The 15238-nt window shown below is 31.4% G+C and overlaps 1 protein-coding gene across 6 annotated transcripts in view; it reads left to right on the plus strand.

Annotated features, from left to right (window-relative positions):
• Positions 1-15238, plus strand: part of Zdhhc17 (zDHHC palmitoyltransferase 17) — an 83178-nt gene that overhangs the window by 43068 nt on the left and 24872 nt on the right. For 4 of the 6 annotated variants that reach the window (XM_004845004.4, XM_087192467.1, XM_087192466.1 and 1 more), the window contains 3 exons: positions 4707-4832; positions 10116-10258; positions 11704-11804. In XM_004845004.4, the coding sequence (XP_004845061.1) occupies positions 4707-4832; positions 10116-10258; positions 11704-11804 (370 nt within the window). Of the gene's footprint in view, positions 1-3356; positions 3467-4706; positions 4833-10115; positions 10259-11703; positions 11805-15238 lie in introns of all 6 variants that reach the window. The other 2 variants (XM_087192469.1, XM_087192468.1) reach the window with 1 other exon arrangement.

The following is a 15238-nucleotide window of genomic DNA, read 5'->3' on the forward strand; positions in this document are numbered from 1 at the left end:
GAGAAATTTTTGCTTTTCCAAAAATTGTTAACTAGGGTGCTTTGTAAAGTTTGTATACTAGAATTAGTAAATTAGGCAGAACCCAGGACAAAAGATGAGGAAGAAGTTTGACTAAACCTGGTTTGACTAATACTGCTTAGTATTCCCATAAGAAAAGTTCAGTGAGGTTTGCTCACGTTTTCTTATCTGAATTGCTTCTGTTACTTTTCTTCTCTTTGCTGCTTAGATGCACATTCCTAAAGTGGTGATGTGCGAGGAATACATTTCCAGATATTTAGTGTTACAATACTGAAAAAGTTGAACCAATTTCAAGATAACAAATAGTAAAATTCTGTGTACTTTCTTCTGCCAGTAGCCATATAGTATATTGAAACTGCAATAATGCCATAGAACTTTCGTAATAAGGTGACTACCTGGTTTTGTAATTTGAAACCAGCAATATGTTTTTAGAGTTTTTTAAACATCATTTCTATCCATAAAAAAATTTAAATAACTTCTCTTCTATCGTGATCTTTTAAGTATTTGAGGTATGGTTTATAATTTTAACATCTTTTCATATAAGTAATGAAAAGTTGTGATCCCTGTTAACCATTGCATAAATCTTTAATCTTAGTAAAAGAAATAATCTGTAATGAATTTCAATAAAATGGTAATGGTAAGAATAAAGGAAATTATTTAAATGATTTTGTATTTTTAAAAAAATTGTATTGTACATTGAGGCACATTAGTTACACAGAGATCTGTAAAATGGTATGTAGCTTCCTTGACTTTATTTTAATTCATGTATGTTTTTCCTACACACATTCTTCTTATTGTTTTGATTTCTGACACATACATTCAAGGTGAACTGGAGTGACATTAGTTGTAGAAAATAAAATCTAAGGTATTTCATTTGCTCAGGCAGCATTTATACTCTCAAGGAAAAGTTACCTTTTTATTTGCTTTGTTGAAAAGTAGATTTTTGTTTTAAAATGCACTTTTTATGTTATTAAGAGATTGAAGTTGCCTTTTCTGCTGGGATCTAGCATTTCCAGTGAACTTGAATTAGTCACCACCTTCTAATAGAAACCATTTTTTTTTTTTTTTAACTCAGCAGTACTTGTTCAGTGATGGGTGGTGAAAATGTTTGACAAATAAGGTCCCTATTCTCTCAGAACTTAAATTCTGTTGAAAACATAACCAGTTATATACAGAGAGATATGTGGAGGAAAACTTTCCACGTAGAGGAACGTGCAAATAAAAGGTCCTAAACAGGCTGTCATGGTTGAGGTACAAAAAAAGGACAGCTTGACCAGAGTACAATGAGCAAAGAAATGAAGTTGGTTGAGAAAGGTAGGTGTCAGCTATGCAGCACCATTATGAGAAGCTTTAATTGTATTCTCAAGTCATGAGAAGCAGATAGAAGGACTTAGAGAGTCTGGTGATAGGATGTGGTCTTGTTGTATAATCTTCAGAATATTACTTTGGCTGAGAAAGAAGCATTAAGAATTTTTTTAAGTGGAAAGGATGGGGGATCATTTAGTCTGTTGTGATAAATCAGGCAAAGGGTGATGTTAGCTTAGCCTAGGACCCAAAAAGTAGAAATGGCAGGAAGTGAATGGATTTGGATATGACATTTTAGAATAGAAATAAAAGAAAATATTGATGACTTAGCTTTCTTTTAATTAACTGAATTTCTTGTTGTATATGTTGAGATTGTGAAGATAGAATGAGAAATACTTTTTGAGGGTGATAGGAATTGATTCTGTTAATATATTTGAAGTGCCTTTTAGCTATGTTCTATATTAAGCTAATTAAGTACATTTAGATTGCTGCAGATTTTGAAAGAAAAATTCACTTTTTCACTAAGAAAACCATAGATTCTTTGTCCAGAAACTTGGCAAAGTTTATTTACTTATTTATACCTGTATTTTTTTTTTCATTTTAAATCTTAGGAAAATCTAATTAATAAAAATGATCTGAAACAGTAGGTAGCTCACAAATCTGGATTTGACTTTAAGAGCAATAAAGAGTTACATTCTTCAAAGATACGAAAAATTATACATTATATTATACAACTATTGGTTGATCCTGTTTCTTCTAAAATATTTTCAGGGCTGGGGATTTAGCTCAGTGGTTCCGCCGCCTGCCTCGCAAGTGCAATGTCCCGAGTTTGATCCCTGGTACCAAAAAAAATTATTTTCCTTATAAGATTAAACTGGTTCCTTAAAAATATTACTTTGAGACTTGTCTTTGTAAATTAACCTGAGTAAGGAATTAAATTTTAAATATATAAAGAAATGGATCTTCTATAGAAATAAGGGAATTTTGAAGACAGTTGATACTAAATGATAGATAAATTTAAAATAATTTTTGATTCTCACTCTGGAGTCTTCCAGGGGACATTGGGTAGAATGGGTCCACGGACCCCTAAAATTGTTAGAGAAAAAGTTACCTGCATTAGCATTTTTCTGAAGAGAAGATTATTAGCTTTAATTAAATATAACTCAATAGAATTTAGAACCATGATGCTAGATAACAGTTACATAGAATAGACTTAAATCTTTTCTTGTTAAACAACAACAATAGAAGGAAAAAGTAATTTGGTATACTAAAAATAAAAATCAAAACTATAGTCTATGCCATAGTCATTGTTTGGGGAGTGTTTCATTTCTGAAATTTTTTTTCCCTGGTACCAAGGATCAAACTCAGGACCACTGAGCTAAATCCCTGGCTTCATTTCTGAATTTTTAAAACATTTTATCCCCTAGCATGTTTTTAGTTATATAGGTATATTTAGATGAATTGAGTTTGATGGAAACAAATTTTGAGTGCTACTCAAGCCCTCAAATTGTAATATTTTCTTTCTAAAATTATAAAAGGCCATAAATATTAGTTTGTATAGAATACAAAATTATTGAACACCATTAATAATTGAAAGATCTCACATGGTTTCTTCAAAGGAGGAAAGAAACTTTTCAGAAAATAATTATTTATTACCTCTTGAATACCTGACCTAGATGGTCTCTGAGGAATTTTCCTTAATCTTGTCAGTGAATTTCAGTCTCATTTAGACAAAGCTGCCATACTGTATATCTGACCAAAACCCTTGAAGAATTTCTTTTATAACCACTTACATAAGCTATAAATGCTCCATGTGGATTCTTGCTGATGTTGCTGTTGTACTATTATTTATTAGTTTTGCTGAGACATGGAGTGATCAAATAAAGTCTTAATTCAGAACCCTGGTTTTAGTGTAATTTTTAAAAATAATTGCTTGCTTACCAGCTGAATACAAGAACTATACAGAAATAGTCAGATGACTAGAGGAGTAGTTTAAAGATCTTTTTTAAAGCACCCTCAATCTTTTTGTCTAGGCAATCCTTAGGTGTCACATGGCCCTCTAGTGGAAGGGATGCTCAGCTGGACCGAGGCAACTGCAGGATATTCTCTGGGAGTTGTTACCCAAGGGATTGCTTTTATTCAGGTAATATTTATAGTTTGGATTAATTAGCTGGTTGTGACAACTTAGGTGATGGAATTCTGGAACAAGCAAGGAGATATTTAAAATAAACACCCCTAATTGTGAAAGACTCACCTAGATTAGCCCATTCCTTATTAAATAATGTTGTATATTAAAAGATTGGTTGGGCTTTTTGTTGTTGTTTTGTAATAGTTGTTGCTGTTGGTGGTAGTGGTATGTTTTATTTGTTTTTTTTTTTTGAGAAATAAAACACTCCATTCTTGATCAGTAATCATCCCTCATGAGTAAGGCACTATAAGATTCCTTATTTCTTTGTTCTTTTTCACCTAACATTTTGAAAAAATTTTTCATTGTTTATTTTTCTAAATCAGTTTGAGTAGCCATCTATACATTCTTTAAATTTTGACAAACAGCAATTGTAATTTCACTTTTCTATTTAAAAGAAGTAGATAAATACCAGAAGACACTGAATAGAATGAAAATGTAGGTGTCTGACTAATTTGCAAAAGGAGAAATGTAAATTTAAATTAGTAAAAGAAGAAAAGGAACATAGAGCTAGGATTGGAATGTTTATGTCTTGTTTCTTACTTCATTTCATACATTTTAGTCCTAATCACTTACACTCCTAGGCATTCTTTTGTTTATATTAAAGGGACCTGCTATAAGTTCATAATTTGAACTAAACTACTTTTTAAAAATTCACTTTTCTTAATCGCTTTGGAAATTTCTGGATAATTTATTATAAGTAGGTCAAGAATGCCAGTACAATAGTAGCAGAAGTAGAACTTGACTTTTCTTTTTCTTCCCTGTTCTCTTCTTAAGGCTCTTTCCATCATTGAAGTAAAACTGAAAGACATCTGGCAACTTATGTAGTAGGATGTTTTGTAGCAGTAAATACTACTAATGAGATCTTTAAAGTATAAAATTACTGATAAATCTAGTGACAGCCACTGATCCAGCAGGTATTAAAATACCTACTTTTTGATTTGCTCTCTAATATATCCAAATGCAAGCAAAAGTAGTATACAAAATAAGGTGAGAAAATGCACTTTCTGATTGTACTTTGGGAAATCATAACAAATATGTAATGATTTAGGTTCTTTAAATTGATTCTACCCAGTGTCAAACAATGTTAGTGAGTTAATAATGTGGTCAGTTTATTTTTATGGAAGTGCTTTAAAAGTTATTAGTGAAATATTCTGAGTTTTATTTTAATGTGAATTTCTTCTAATTATCTTATCAGGGTGAATCAGCACTTGATTTGGCAAAGCAAAGAAAAAATGTGTGGATGATCAACCATTTGCAAGAGGCTAGGCAAGCAAAGGGATATGACAATCCATCTTTCCTTAGAAAGCTAAAAGCTGATAAGGTAAATGCATAACTGAAATTTTTCATTCTCTAAACTTTCAAGATTTGTAGCTGTATTTACTTAGATTGAATATTCACAGACTTTAATTTTTCCATTTCCCAATGTGATTTTAGAAATATTTTACCCAGAATACAATGAAGGTAAACAACAAAGTTTCTCAGGGCTTTGCTTAAGTAAAGATCTAGGTTGCCTAATAATTAAGAGGCATGGATATATATGAAATTATTTAAATCTCCGTAGGTTATAATATAAATTTAAGTTAATTGATTCAACTCTCTGTTAAATTATATATATAAATAAAGGTTTTTTTTCTTGTATATGTTCATTTGTTTGAATGGTAATAAATTGTGAAGCACTTCAGTCCTAATATGTGTCTTTTTCAAACTAGCAACTGTGGCTCTAATTTAAGTTTTCTCTTTTATTATGATACTGTGCAACTTTTTTTTTTTTTTTTTCTCGGAGAAAGCTTACATTCTTGACTACTGCATGGAAAATTCATTTTAGATCATCCATATACTTTCAGTTTTAAACTGTATAAGTGTTGGCTCAATTGCCTAATGATAATTTCAAAACTTAAAATATTTTACCAAAAGGTGTGGGTCTAGATTCCTTAAAAACAGTATTTCCACCAAAAAAGGAGAAATTGACTAACATTTTTTTATATACCCAAATAGTTGACAGTGAGTGTATCTATCAGTAACTAGTTTCTGAGTGCGATTAAGTTTTGAGTACCTTCTAATGTATATCTTTCTCAGGCTGCTCTAGTGGTAATGATACTAATTGTTTAAAGTTAACACTGATTTATTATCAAGAGGGAAAAGTCAGGGAATGAAGGGAAACACACTTGAAATCAGTGCCTCATTTACTTACAAGAATTTAAATTCCCTTAATGAGTCAAAAAGTTTCCTGCTCTTTTCATAGACATCAGAACAATTAAACTTGCTTATGTTCAAACCCCATAGCTGAGAATAATGAATAATTTTTCATGTCATATTAATGCTTTTAGTTAATTGTTAGATATGATGTAGAAAATAATGTATTTATTTTGATATTACCTTGCCCTCTAAACTTTAGAGCAGTTTACTTAACAGAGTGAAAAGTGACTAATAACTAATGATAATTAGGCTAATAACAAAAATATGTTACTCTGCAAAATCACATAATCTTTATGCTTTCATTTTGTTGATTGTAAATATTCTGAAGTTTTATATGTATATATTCAGATGAAAATAACTTTTTAAAGTTTAGATGTATTAATATGAATAGTTGTGTAGCATAATGAAATACATATAAAGTTAATGTGTTTAGGTATAATTTCTTTTTAAAAATAAAGCTTCATGGGCCGGGAATTTAGCTCAGTGTCACTGCACCTGCCTCACAAGCACAAGGTCCTGAGTTCGATCCCTGGTACCAAAAAACTCCCCAAAAAACAAAAACAAAGTTTCATAAAAAATTTATGAGATACTTAATTTAACATTTGCACGTTAGTATGATTAGTTCAGAAGTTGAGTTTTTCCCTGTTTTTCTTTCCATTAGTAGCTTTAAATATATTAAAATTTTAAAGGGCCACAGGTTATATGCATGTATACACAGAGAGATAGAGACAGAGAGATCATTTATTTTTCCATCTCACATTAGGAAAATTTAAATCATAAACATGATATTGTTTGATAACCTATGGAAGTATGTTTTGTAACTAAAACTAAGAAAGAATAAGAAAATAGTGATACCTAGGACTAAATATTATTTTATTTTTAAAAAAATTATCCCCAAAGGAGAGGAAGTGTTTTTGGACAATGTTAGTAGGCTGACATGGAAGAAATCTTGATTTTAGGAAATATTTTAGAAGCTCTTGAATGTTTAAGATTAGAAGATTTTAAACAGGCAGATAGGGGCCGGGGATTTAGCTCAGTGGTTCCAACACCTGCCTCGCAAGCGCAAGGTCCTGAGTTCAATCCCCGGTACCAAAAAAAAAAGGCAGATAATGGTTAAACACATGTGCAGTATTTAATAGAAGGTTGGAGAAAAATCTCTAGTTTTTCCTCAATATTTTAAAATCCATGACCCAGTAAGTGATATATGTATATTCTTCTTTTGAATATTTATTATATGAAAATAAATCTAGGAAGATGGAATAGATGTACTTTTTCCTATTCCTCCCACTAAATATACTGAAGACCATTGACACCAAATGCAAAATTAGATGTTGTAGGACTCTTAGAGGAAAAGGTAGAGTGGCTGGGGACTCAGTACCTGATGGTGGTGAGTTCTGTGGGTTTACTTTTTGGCCCATTTACCCAAGAATAGGGATTGACAAAGCTGGCAACCCAGAATCACAAGTGAGTGCAGACAAAAATGGCCTGAACTAAATAAAGCCTACACTTTACCCCATCCCCCATGAATCTTGAAATCCTTTTGTCAATAAGTCAGTGTAGTCTACTATACTAACAAAGAAGAAAAATCTTAAGATTTATATCAATCATGCAGGAAAAAAACATTTCCTAGAAATCAATATACATTCATGATAAAAACACTCAGATAAATAGTAATTGAGTTCACAATTTTATGAAGAACATTTATAAAATCTACAACAAGCATTGTACTTGGTAATGAAAAACTGAGTGCTTTTACTGCTAAATCAACAAGGCAAAGACATCCATCTGACTGCTCTTATTCAACATAATACTAGAAGTTCTAGTTATTGCAATAAAGAAAAAAAAATTAAAGGGTTATATAAATCAGAAAGGGGGGAAAAGTATCCCTGTTTATAATCTTACATGATTATCTGTGAAAATCTCAAGAAATCTACTTTAAAAGGACGTTCTTAGAACTAGTAAAGTAGTTCAACAAGATTCCAAGATAAAAGATAAGCTATACAAAAATCCATTTTCTTTTTATTGGAGTAAACATATGGACACCAAAATTAAGAGTACATTTAGAGCTGGAAATGTTTCAAAAATTTTATTAAAATTCTTAGATGTAAGTGTAACAAAAAATGTAATGTATACTGAAATCAAAAAATGTTGACGAAAGAAATAAAAAATGATCTAACAAAGTGGAAAAAGAATTTGTTCATAAACTGGAAGAGTCAACATTGCAAATGTTTCAGTTGGTATGAATTGATGGACAAATTTAGTGCAATCCTGTCAGAATTTCAGCAAGAGGTTATATATATATAATCAAGATTATTCTAAGGTTATTCTGGACCTGGAAGAGCTAAAAATTTTGCAAAAGAGGAATCATCACCTATTTTCTGTATACTTTGATCTGTTCTATAGCTACAGTAATCAATATGTTGTGATACTGCTGGAGCGAAAACCTTACAGATCAATGGAACAGAATATAGCCCAGGAATAGAACCACAAAGATATTCTCACATTTGACAGAAGTGCAAAAGCAGTTCCATGAAAATAAATAGTCTTTTTCACCTAGTATTTTAGGAACACTTGAACATCCCTAGGCAAAAACGAACTAAGTAAAATAAACATTGACTCAAACCTTATTTAAAAATTAACTCAGAATGGTTTGATATAAGATATAACATTATTACCTTTAGAATAGAAATAGGAAAATGTCGTCAAGATCTTGAGCTATGCAAAGAGTTAATTAGAATTGACATGAAAAGTACAATTCATGAAAGGGAAAAAGTGATAAACCAGACTTAATGGGAACTTGAAGTTTTTGCTCTATTAAAGACCCTAAGAAGAGAGTAAAAGGATAAGCTTTAGGCTGGAAGATAATATTGGCAAGCCATATGTCCAACAAAAGGGTAGTGTCCAGATATATAAAGAACTGTCAAAACTCAACAGGGAAAAATTGAGGAATCCAACTGAAAATGAGTAAAAGATCTGAAGATATATTTCATTAAAGAAGGTGTCCAGGTGGCAGATCAGCACATGAAGAGATAGTCAACATCATTAGCCAGTAGAGAAATGCAGATCACCTACACCATAGTGATATACCTATCAGAATAAGGAGGGAAGTTGTATGTTTATAGTGATGAAATATATATATATATATATATATGTGTGTGTGTGTGTGTGTGTGTTTTAAATATTTTATATTTTGATTGTATTGGGATTAATTTGTTGGCTGTGATATATAGAACTGTTTGGTCTTGAACTCATGGGGATCCTCCTGCCTCAGCTTCCTGAGTGTTAGGATTACAGGCGTGTGCCACTACACCTGGCTAGGAACAAACTGTTGACACAACAACATGGTTAAATGTCATCTACATTCTCTTAAGTGAAAGAAACCAGACCTAAAAGGTTACATTCATTATGATTAAATTTATATGACATTCTTGCCCACAATTTACAGAGATAGAAATTAGATTCATAGTTACCTGAGGCTGAACTGAAGGACATTGAGGAATTTTAGGACTTGACAGAAACTGTTATGTATCTTTACTTTGCTGCAGGTTATACCATTTACATGTTAATCAAGACTTGGAGAATTATGCATAAAAAGTGATCAGTTTTACTCTATATAAATAACATCTTTGCACCCGGGATGTAGCTCAGCGGCACAGTGCCTGATCTGCCAAGTGTGAAGCCCTGAGTTCGATTGCTGATACAAAAAAAAAAAATAGTGTCTTTACTTAAAATACGATTACTGCTGAGGGAAAACAGTCGTTTTAACTAAAATCAAATTAAAGATAATTTTAGAAAATACTTTTTCATATGGTGATGTCTGTTCTCTTCCTCCAGTACCTATATATACTCTCCTCCAAGTAATCTCTGTATGTTGATACAAGGTTCACATGTACTAGAAAAATATTGGAATAATTGTTATACTACAACAAAATTAAAGTCTGAAATTGATCTGTAATTATCAGTCTAAGTTAAAATTACACATTTATTCAGAAAATGAGTTACAGTTGTGAAATGGGTAAAATGGGATCATTTATATGAAAAAATGTTTATTTCCCTAGAAGCCAATAGTATGAAAAAGGTGCTAAAATGTGTAATATAATTTTAGCCATTAGACAGATATTCAAAGAAGAAGGTAATATTCCTACTATGGGCTTTGTTAGACCACAAATCTCCCATATCTGATGGTGTAGAACTTACTCTTAACACTATTCTCATTTTTCACAGTCTTAAAAAAGTCCTTTTAAATTGTTTGTTTAGTGTCTCCAGAGACCAGCATCTTAAATAATGGCTGCATATATTAGTTGTATTTGAATGATGAATTTCACCTTTTGTTGCATGCTTTTACAAAGACAACAGTGATCCTTCTTAAGGTTATTTGGAACTTTATAATTGTTTTGTTTCTGTACAGGAATTTCGGCAGAAAGTAATGCTAGGAACTCCATTCCTAGTTATTTGGCTAGTTGGGTTTATAGCAGACCTAAATATTGATTCTTGGCTCATTAAAGGGCTAATGTATGGTGGCGTTTGGGCTACAGTACAATTTCTTTCAAAGTAAGTGTATTGTCTTTATATTTAATAGTATATGAAAGTTGTACCCTGCTATATGTTTTGGTATGTTTAGAAGAACATTGCCTTTATGGTAGTATGTTTTATCTTTATTGTTAAAAATTTTAAGTTATCATTTGAAATCTTTTAGATTTTAAAAACAGTTATTAAAATGATTCTAAAGGTGTTTAATGACAAATCTAGCATGTAATTTTAAAGCTAAAAGGTAGTTTTAGAAATTTAAATATTTCTAAATAAAATTTCAGTAGAAGTGAACTTAAATTTGTTGAACTGTAACTGTAATATGCATAGTGTTTATTCCTGTGTAATTATAATATTGCCCTCACATTTTCATAGGCATTTTATTTCCTTTGGTCACAGATAGTAAACAAGGAGAGGTTTGATTTTAACAGGGTGAACCTAAGCATAATTACGATATAGGCGCTGTTAAAAAATTCTTTCCTTTTTTTTAATGTTTTGACCATTTTCTTTTACTCTTCTTATCTTTAGGTCCCATGCCTTAGTTTTGCCCCATTCTGCAAACCTAAGGTGGTGTCTGTAATCCAGAACTTCCTATTTATTTATTTATTTATTTATTTTTGGTACCTGGGATTGAACTCGGGTCCTTGCGCTTGGGCAGCAGGCAGTGAAACTACTGAGCTAAATCCCTGGCTCCAGAACTTCCCATTTAATTTCCATTCTTTTAGTGTCTCATTTTTACCTAACGTTTAGAAAAGAGTTGTGAAAATAATTCACAAAAGAATGGGAATAACTGGTAATGTGCTAATATATTAACTCAAAAGAAGGGACTGAATTCTGGTTAACTTACCTCATTTTAGCATCTCTAGGCACTCCAAAAGAGATAAATATAGGAAGTCACCAAGATTCCCTACTTAACCTACGTGGGTATTAATCCAGTTTATGTCTAATAAAATTTATTATTATTTATCCCTAAACTTGAAGTATTACAAATACAAAACTTTAGTCCAAATCAGCTAGTTCATTTTGTCTGAAAAGATGTGCCCCAACCTTAACTGAAGTATGTAGATGAGAAATAATGATGAAACATAAAAACTTAAGTATTGTGTTGAAATTATAATCCATTTTTGAGGAATAATATGTTGGATGATGGAGTTGCTGTTCATACTAAAGTAAATTATTGATTTAAAGCAATCAGAGTATGCTGAAATTCTGAAATTGAAAAATACATGAAATATAATTTTAATTATTTGTAAATTAAAAGGAACTTCAGAATCTTGCTGACTCAGTTTAGCTGTGAACTTATTACTGTTATTTTTACTGTGATGACATTCTCTGTAAACATCCTAAAACTTTTGGATTCTGGTTAAACCAGTGCTTGCCATGCAGAATTTATGTAAATTTTATTTAAATAAGTATTCATTTTTATGATGAAAATAGAGTTCATATTTTATAAAACTTATATTTTGCAGATCCTTTTTTGATCATTCAATGCATAGTGCATTGCCCCTTGGGATATATTTGGCAACCAAATTCTGGATGTATGTGACATGGTTCTTCTGGTTTTGGAACGATATCCTTTGGTTTTAAAGAGCATATCTAAAACTAATTTTGTTTGTTATTTAAGCAAATGTTAAATTTAACATTAGGACTGAACTACTCATAATTTATACAGAAAAGCAATATTCCTAAAACAGTGTGAACTAAATGTTTTTAAATGCTTTATATCTAATAGGTTGCTTTGAAAGCTGTCTTAAACAGCTGTGTATAATAATAGCTACCATTTACTGAGGTTATTTTGTTTTACATGATACTAGAGATTGAACCTCAGGTATTCTCACTAAACTACATACCTTTTTACTTTTTAGTTTGAAACAGTGTTTTACTAAGTTATCCAGGCTGGGCTCAAACTTGCATTACTCCTGTCTCAGCCACCTTGAATGCTGGGATTACAGGTGTGTGTGACCACACAGCTTCATTTACTGAGGTTTTTTTTTTATTTTTTATTTTTGGTACCAGGGATTGAACTCAGGACCTTTCACTTGCAAGGCAGGCAGCAACACCATTGAGCTAAATCCCTGGCCCCCATTTACTGAGTTTTTAAAAAGCATTTTCTTAAGTGCTGATTTAACCTACATCCTATAAGTTAGTATTGTTACCTCCATTTTAGGAGAAAATGTAGTCTTAAGCAACCCAACGCCACATTAGCTGGTCTCTGGTAAAGCAGGGATTAGAACAAGTTTTGTCTAACTCTCAACATGCTTTAATCCTATCTGCATTAGTCAGCTTTCTCATTGCTTCACAAAATACCCAATACCTACAACTTAAAGGAAGAGAAGTTTATTTGGCTCACAGTTTCAGAGGATTCAGTCCCTAGTTGGCTGGCTCCAAGATAGGAACATCATGATGGGATAATGTGGTAGATAGAGCGTGGCTGCTTAGTTCATGGTGCCCAGAGAAAGGGAATGGTGCCAGAGAAGGGGTGAGGGACCAAATATGGTACCCAAGGTCACGTCTCTATAACCACCCAGACACATCCAGAAATGTGCTTTACTAATACTAGGTCAGTGAGGGCGAACCTATGGGACACATGCTGCAGCAGGCTGTTTGTACCATTGTAAGCTAAAAGGTTTGCCATCACTGCTAGGCAGTTCCCAAACTAATCAAATTGACAATTAAGCTAGACCATCATACTCCCAAACTGATTTTGATGTTTTAGTATCAAGCTATTTTTCTCTTAAGTATTGTCCTAATTTAATATATTATTTTGCTCTGGCGTGGGTAGCAGTTAATCTTAAGATTCTTTATCTTTGTTCTCTTAAAAGTATGTAGTGCTATATTGTCAAAAATTTTCTAACTTTGGCAAATTATCAGTGTAATATATTTTCTAAAAGCATTATAATTTGAAATTGTGTACAATATATGCATGTCACTGTCAAAAAATAAAGCCAATATCAATTTTGATATTTTTACAGTTGTTAAGATTTATTTAAATATAGACATATTTCATAGATATCTGTTAATTCTTTTTTCCAAAATATTGCTATAACAAGTATTTAAGGTAATGTTTAAATGGGATGCAGTTTTCAGTGACTTGTAACTTTTCCAGTTTTGGTAAATACCTAGTTTCACTTGATAAACTTGCGTAAGTGATCTTGTGTCTTACTTGAAAAGCAAAGGATGTTCATTTTATTTCTTGAACTTGAGCTCCAGAATTGTAGTCATACATATAATTTTATATTTTTACTGCATTATAATTATTTTCAGAAAGTATAGTATAACACTTTACTTTTTAAACACTTTCTTAGTGTGAGAATTTAAATTCTTCCATGTGGCAATTTTCACCAGTTAATTCTGGCTTTGGATTGTACTTTCACTTACAAATTATTTCTCAAGAATTTATTAAACCTTAGAATGTCTTCTATTGGAACATTTAATGTAAATAAAACAGATCTGCTTGTTTTCATTACCTCATTGATTTTAAATTTATGAAATGTACTCACTTGTGAGATAACTTTGGTATTCCAGACATACTTTCTAACTTTGAGTTTCCTAAATTGGACATTAAATTTTACATCTAAGTAAAAAACCTTTTATTTGCATCTCGAAATAATTTTAAACTGTTGCTGTACTCCTGGTCTATTAAGTGGAAAGAACCAGGGAAAGTAGTAGATTATGAAACCTTAATGCCTGAGAATGTTATATAATTTCAGTGTTTTTTATTTTTTCCTAGTGAAGATGATTTATTGAGCTTCACAGAGAAAATGTGATGCTATTTCACAGTAAAACTTTGGATTTAATGAGGAAATATGTATTAGCAACATACACAATAAAGCCTTATTAGTACAGCTAACTGCATTAGCTGCATTAGACTCTGGGGTAGTTTCCTTTGGTGCTCTCAATTTAAGATTTTTCTGAAACAATTCTACTGTTTCAGTTAAAAGTTAGACTTAAATTCATAGATTTACAAAATATGTGATTTGTGCTTAAAAAAACTAATAAGTCAACAGCCACCAGTTTTGGAAGTGGTTTCAACAGTCAGTGAAGTGTTGTATAAATATTTTGGAGTATATCTAAAAGCTTTATCCCCATTCAACTAAGTATCTTCTTTTAAAAAAGTAAAGACGTGCACTAAAATGGTTAAGTTGTTCCAAATGAGATAAAAATATTTTAAAATTAATAAATATTAAAGTGAAAAAATAAGTCCTTTCATAGAACTGTAAATGGATATTTATTACTAGCCTCTTACAAAAAGAAAAAATTAAATTAGTTTTAAAAACCCATACAGTATGGGCTTTTTTCTTTTCTCTATGTGGATTTAGCATAAAAATAGCTATGCAGGTTTCCAAATCCTAGGAATTGAGAATGAGAGGTAGATTTTGAAGGGAAGCCAGAATAAAGAAGTCTTACTTAAATTACCCAATTCAAATAATTCTGCCTTTAAAATAGATTGCAATATATTTCATTTTTAAAATGTGTTAAATAAATTTTGCTGGTTAATTTCTCAAATAAAAATTACAATATGAGAATACTAAATTTTATACTTGCTTGTCTGTGAAGGAGGGGTAATAGTACTGTCTCATAGAGCTCTTGTGAAACTAACCACCTTGGGACATACCTGACGTGTAGATAGTGGTAAATTAAGTACATGTTATTTGTGTATGACTTTTAAAGTCCAGCTTTATATGAAAACATGTTTTAAATGTTTCTTTTATTCAAATGTTTATATGAAAATATAAGTGTGATACTCGTGAAATGGGAATGAAATCACACATACTTTATCTTTTTTTTTTTTTGGTACTGGGGATCGAACTCGGGATTTTGTGCTTGCGAGGCAGGCAGTGGAACCACTGAGCTAAATCCTCGGCCCTCACATACTTTTTTTTTTTTTTAATGGTCCCTTGGACTATATTGGCTGTAATACTGAGGTAACCAGTTGACCTTATTTAGTGAAAATACCTCTAACACAATGAAAAACATCAACTAGTTATAACATACAATTCATAT

This window comes from Heterocephalus glaber, unplaced genomic scaffold (genome assembly GCF_053883595.1).
Source record: "Heterocephalus glaber isolate CG9 unplaced genomic scaffold, H.glaber_assembly_v1.0 deba00001571, whole genome shotgun sequence".
Lineage (NCBI taxonomy): Eukaryota > Metazoa > Chordata > Mammalia > Rodentia > Bathyergidae > Heterocephalus > Heterocephalus glaber.